The sequence below is a fragment of the Oncorhynchus gorbuscha genome, unplaced genomic scaffold, assembly GCF_021184085.1.
Source record: "Oncorhynchus gorbuscha isolate QuinsamMale2020 ecotype Even-year unplaced genomic scaffold, OgorEven_v1.0 Un_scaffold_10191, whole genome shotgun sequence".
NCBI lineage: Eukaryota > Metazoa > Chordata > Actinopteri > Salmoniformes > Salmonidae > Oncorhynchus > Oncorhynchus gorbuscha.
The window spans coordinates 1-6,635 of NW_025752999.1; the positions used below are offsets into that span (position 1 = coordinate 1).

Below are 6,635 nucleotides of genomic sequence, written 5' to 3' on the forward strand. Positions count from 1 at the left end.
GATGATGTATACACTGCTAAAAAAAATAAAGGGAACACTTAAACAACACAATGTTACTCTGTAGGTCAATCACACTTCTGTGAAATCAAACTGTCCACTTAGGAAGCAACACTGACAATAAATGTCACATGCTGTTGTGCAAATGGAATAGACAACAGGTGGAAATGATTGGCAATTAGCAAGACATCCCCCAATAAAGGAGTGGTTCTGCAGGTGGTGACTACAGACCACTTCTCAGTTCCTGTGCTTCTTGGCTGTTTTGGTCACTTTTGAATGCTGGGGGTGCTTTCACTCTAGTGGTAGCATGAGACGGAGTCTACAACCAACACAAGTGGCTCAGGTAGTGCAGCTCATCCAGGATGGAACATCAATAAGAGCTGTGGCAAGAAGATTTGCTGTCTGTCAGCGTAGTGTCCAGAGCATGGAGGCACTACCAGGAGACAGGCCAGTACATCAGGAGATGTGGAGGAGGGCAACAACCCAGCAGCATGACCGCTACCTCCGCCTTTGTGCAAGGAGGAGCAGGAGGAGCACTGCCAGAGCCCTGCAAAATGACCTCCAGCAGGCCACAAATGTGCATGTGTCTGCTCAAATGGTCAGAAACAGACTCCATCAGGGTGGTATGAGGGACCGACGTCCACAGGTGGGGGCTGTGCTTACAGCCCAACACCGTGCAAGACGTTTGGCATTTGCCAGAGAACACCAAGATTGGCAAATTCGCCACTGGCACCCTGTGCTCTTCACAGATGACCGCAGGTTCACACTGAGCACGTGACCGACGTGACAGTCTGGAGACGCCGTGGAGAACGTTTTGCTGCCTGCAACATCCTCCATTATGACCGGTTTGGCGGTGGGTCAGTCATGGTGTGGGGTGGCATTTCTTTGGGGGGCCGCATAGCCTTCCATGTGCTCGCTAGAGGTAGCCTGACTGCCATTGGGTACCGAGATGAGATCCTCAGACCCCGTGAGACCATATGCTGGTGCGGTTGGCCCTGGGTTCCTCCTTATGCAAGACAATGCTAGACCTCATGTGGTTGGCGTGTGTCAGCAGTTCCTGCAAGAGGAAGGCATTGATGCTATGGACTGGCCCACCCGTTCCCCAGACCTGAATCCAATTGAGCACATCTGGGACATCATGTCTCGCGCCATCCACCAACGCCATGTTGCACCACAGACGGAAGCTTTAGTCCAGGTCTGGGAGGAGATCCCTCAGGAGACCATCCGCCACCTCATCAGGAGCATGCCCAGGCGTTGTAGGGAGGTCAAACAGGCACGTGGAGGCCACACACACACACACTACTGAGCCTCATTTTGACTTGTTTTAAGGACATTACATCAAAGTTGGATCAGCCTGTAGTGTGGTTTTCCACTTTAATTTTGAGTGTGATTCCAAATCCAGACCTCCATGGGTTGATACATTTGATATACATTGATCATTTTTGATTTGTTGTCAGCACATTCAACTATGTAAAGAAAAAAGTATTTAAGAATATTTCATTCATTCAGATCTAGGATGTTATTTTAGTGTTCCCTTTTTTTTGAGCAGTGTATATTATATAATAGCATATTAGAGCAGTATTTTATATATATAGATCTTATATTACCATCACTAGAACACACCAAAGACATCCATTCTTACCTCTCCTCCTCATCTCCCTCAGATGAAGGAACGATCCAGATCTACAATGCCAACTATGGCCGCCGTGACCAGCTAGTGTGTTCCTTTAAACGGCCTGCTAACCAACTAGCCAACACCAACTGCCTCAGCCAATCCATAACCACCAGTAAGGTGGCAGAGAGGTATTGTACCTGCAGTGTACTGTAGTGTCAACTTCTACCTGTAGAAATGCATGACTGTAGTGTTAACCTGGACTGTAGAACCATGACTGTAGAGTTAACCGGGACTGTAGAGTTAACCGGGACTGTAGAGTTAACCGGGACTGTAGAGTTAACCGGGACTGTAGAGTTAACCGGGACTGTAGAGTTAACCGGGACTGTAGAGTTAACCGGGACTGTAGAGTTAACCGGGACTGTAGAGTTAACCGGGACTGTAGAGTTAACCGGGACTGTAGAGTTAACCGGGACTGTAGAGTTAACCGGGACTGTAGAGTTAACCGGGACTGTAGAGTTAACCGGGACCTGTCGTTGACACAGGTGTAATGGGAAGAGCCAGTGTGACGTCCCGGCGTCCAACTCTCTGTATGGAGATCCCTGTGTAGGAACCTACAAGTACCTGGATGTGGCTTACACCTGTGGCTAAATGTGAGGCATGCATGCATACGGTAATACACACACACACACACACGACTGGGAAGTAGAACACTGGGGCTGACTGTTTTTGTCTTGCAGGAGATCTTCTCTGAGGAACATAGACCAGAGAGACCACTTGGATATCTCCCTCTTCATTGGGTGGATTTGTATTTCTTTCCTCTCTTCTCTCCTCTGAAGTCTCAATTGAGTGTAAATCTATGTCAATTCAAAATGTGTAAACTCCATTGATTGGGTATTTCATCAGGCATAATTTGTGTGTAATAAAATCATAATGAGGCCCCTCTTGTGCTGCAGCAATGCACTGTCAGGAGGAAGCATGGAGAAATTAAACATTAACCCCAAAAATAAACTATTCTTCAAATAACACTGACATAATACTTTGCATTTTGTGTTCTAAAGTATTTCTTCAAAACAATGTTGATTTTCTGAACTGAGGTGGTTGGTCTGAATTAAACTAAGCAGCATAAAGACAAGACTTGGTCTTTTGTTCAATATTATGGAACATGTCCTTACACACTAAATACTTGATTTGAATCCACAAATGATATTACACCAAGAAGGATTAAAACATTTGAAGGTCTTGGATACATGGAAACTTCGAAAATAAGGCAAGACTTAAATGGCTGTCTAATGGTCAACAACCAACTTTTTTATTTATTTTATATTTCACCTTTATTTAACCAGGTAGGCAAGTTGAGAACAAGTTCTCATTTACAATTGTGACCTGGCCAAGATAAAGCAAAGCAGTTAGACACATACAACGATACAACTTGTCAGAGCTTGAAGAATTTAAATCATGTGCAAGTTTCGTACAGTCCAGGTGTGCTGTTAGACCCGGGAAGGTTCACAGCTGTAATCACTGACAAAGGTGATTCGAACATGTATTGACTCAGGGGTTTGAATACTTATCTAAATGAGATATTTCTATATTTCATTTTCAATACATTTGCAAAAAATGTATTAAATGTGTAGATGGGTGAGACTAATTTCGTCATCCATTTTGAATTCAGGCTGAAACAAAGTGGAGTAAGTCGAGGTGTATGAATGCTTTCTGAAGGCACTCTACACACAGATCTGAGTTATTGTAGTATCTGTCACTACCTCAGTTTAGCCCAGCAGCATGAACAGAAGAAAATGTTCAACTCTTTCCAGTTGTCCATTAAGAATTTACCAGGACCTGGCGTCCAAAGAAGATGGTTGTCTACACATACAAAAAAAGCAGTGGGGTGCTCATATTTACAGTAGTCAAAACTAAATTATAAACTGGGTGGTTCGAGCCCTGAAAGCTGATTGGCTGACAGCCATGGTATATCAGACCGTATACCATTGGTATGAAAACATTTATTTTTACTGCTATAACTACGTTGGTAATGAGTTTATAATAGCAGTAAGACACCTCGAGTTTGATATATGACCAATATACCACGGCTAAGGGCTGTGTTATGGCGCTCTGTCCCACATAACAGCCTTTAGCCGTGGTATATTGGCCATATACTATACCTCAGGCCTTATTGCTCAAATCTACAGTACCATTCAAAAGGTTGGACACATCTACTAAAGGGTTTTTATTTGTACTATTTTCAACATTGTAGAATAATAGTGAAGATATCAAAACTATGAAATAACACACATGGAATCATGTAGTAACCAAACACGTTTTACATTAAATATATTTTAGAAAAAGTAGCCATCCTTTGCCTTGACAGCGTTGCACACTTGGGATTCTCTCAACCGGCTTCATATGGAATGCTTTTCCAACAGTCTTCCCTCCACAAAACCTGGGGTGTACCAACAAAGCCAAAACACAGGGATATTGGAGGGTAAATTCTTATTCAATGTAAACAGGCAATAAACATCATTTCATGCATCTCCATCTCACAAAAGGAAACCGTATACCAATAACATTAGAAACTGTGATAAATCAACATTTTGTAACAGGACAATTACTGTGAAAGTGGGTGTTCATCTGAATCAGTGAAAGCTCTTCCCCTAAATCTCTTCTGATATCACCTGACTTATGTGAGGAGAATATTAACTTAACTGACTTGACCAGTTAAAAAGGTTCAAAAAAAATGAGAGAAAGAGGGATTAGACGGAGATGTCATAAACGAGACCCGTAAGTATCGGAGCCAACTGTTTCCACTGTTTTGGTCAGCTCCATTCATTGGGAGTTCAATTTATATTATATTATTATATTATTATTATAATTTGGCTTCCAATGCCGATATACTTCCTGGATAATCTTCAATTTGATGACTTCACTGTCTAATCCTTCTTGATATCATTCTAGCTGTGTAACCAGAAAGTTTGAGGACAACCCAAAGGCAAAAATACAATCTGTTTTCCATTTGAATCATTGATTAATTTATTATTTAACTTAAATCAGGCAAAATGTGACTGATCCATGTTCAAATTGTATTGTAAAAAAACATTAAGAAATGTAGTCTTAATAGATTTCCCATCCACTGTGTCATTGTCTTGTGTCTGATCAGGGTCTTCCAGTAAATGTCCGCCCCATCCCGGATCCGGGATCGTGACTACAGCCTCAAGCTCATTACCATAACGCAAAATTAGCGATTTCTGAAAATTGCAAATTAAATGAAATAAATATGCCTATCCTCAAGCTTATCATTTTCTCAACAATCCTGTCGTCTCAGATTTTCAAAATATGCTTTAGAACCAGAGAAAATCAATAATTTGTGTAAGAGTGGTGATAGCTAGCTTAGCATTTAGCGTTAGCATTTAGCACGCAACATTCACAAAAACCAGCAAAGGGATCAAATAAAATAATTTACCTTTGAAGAACTTCAGATGTTTCAATGAGGAGACTCTCAGTTACATAGCAGATGTCCAGTTTTTCCTGAAAGATGCTTGTGTAGGACACAACGTTCCGTTTTGTTACTATGCATTTGGCTACCGAAACTAACCGAAAATTCAGTCACCTAAACGTCAAACTTTTTTCCGAATTAACTCCATAATATCGACTGAAACATGGAAAACGTTGTTTGAATCAATCCTCAAGGTGTTTTGTCATATATCTCTTCATTGAAATCCCTTCCCTGGAAGCGTGCATTCTTCTCTGATTCGGATGGAAAAATACTGGTACCTGACTTTTGCGCACCAATTTCCACGCAGACACCGTGCGGGACACTTGGTAATTGTAGGCTCTTATGGTCAATCTTCCAATGATATGCCTACAAATACGTCACAATGCTGCAGACACCTGGGGGAAACGATAGGAAGTGTCCGTTCATTCCTGTCGCATTCACAGCCATATAAGGAGATCATGGAAAACGTGCCTCCAGAAATCCTGTTGATTTCCTGGTCACTCAAACATCTTGGTTTTGCCTGTAGATTTTGTTCTATGGCACTCACAGTGAAAATCTTTACAGTTCTGGAAACATCAGAGTGTCTTCTTTCCAAAACTATCAATTCCAAGCATAGTCGAGCATCTTTTCGTGACAAAATATTGCGCTTAAAACGGGCATGTCTTTTTATCCAAAAATGAAATACTGCCCCTAGAGTCTTAACAGGTTTTAATGGAGGTGATTTTGACAGCAAATTAAAATCATTGATAAGGAAAGAGGCATACAGTGCAACCGATGAAAGCTACATTGCTCAGGAGAAGGGAATATTAACATAATCATTTGCTCATTCTCCATTAGTTGCAATGTGACTGGTAATACAAAAAGTTAATAAAGTTTCAACGTAGCTTCCACACACACATACATTACTCCGACTAAAACTCACCCAGGTAAGTAGATCATCTAAGTTTAGAGTTGATCATGAGGTTGAAGCCAGAGGATTTATTTTGGTGAGTTCAAGACTACTTACTAAGTCACAAAATCTGAACCCAAATTCAATATCGTATCAAAAACTATTTATAGTAATAGGTTAATCAAATATTAATTGATACTAATAAATGCTGATTAAATAACCCTGAAACATTTATCAATAAAATCTATTTCTAAAGCACTTTTTACGTCAGCTGATGTCACAAAGTGCTATGCCACAAGCAGAACAGTTGAAACTGGAGCAGTAGCATGACCAGGTGGACAGCCAGGAGTCATCAGGCCAGGTAGTCCTGAGGCATGCTTCTAGGGCTCAGGTCCTCTTGAGAGAGGAGTGAAAGAGAGACTAAGAAATTAATGACTGAAAGTAGCCTATACCATTTTATACAGGGGTTTTCAAACTTTGTGCCCAAGGACCCCCACTCAGGCAAACCGGCAACCCAGGGATCCCCATCATACTGTATATTTTGACCTCCCCACAGTTCATTGGAAGAGGAAGTATGCACTTGAACAGCCATATAGCTAGAAGGGTAAAGTAGAAAATGTTGCTTTTATGAAGCAAATTTTCTGCAA

General features: G+C 41.4%; 1 protein-coding gene across 1 annotated transcript; it reads left to right on the plus strand.

Moving 5' to 3' along the window:
- Positions 1 to 1,661: 1,661 nt before the first annotated feature.
- On the plus strand, positions 1,662 to 2,260 carry LOC124030251 (L-rhamnose-binding lectin CSL2-like; the record flags this gene model as incomplete). The annotated part of the gene is made up of 2 exons (XM_046341673.1): positions 1,662 to 1,800; positions 2,155 to 2,260. Coding segments are annotated over 2 exons (245 nt in total), but the record flags the coding sequence as incomplete, so codon positions are not given.
- Between the last annotated feature and the right edge of the window lie 4,375 nt (positions 2,261 to 6,635).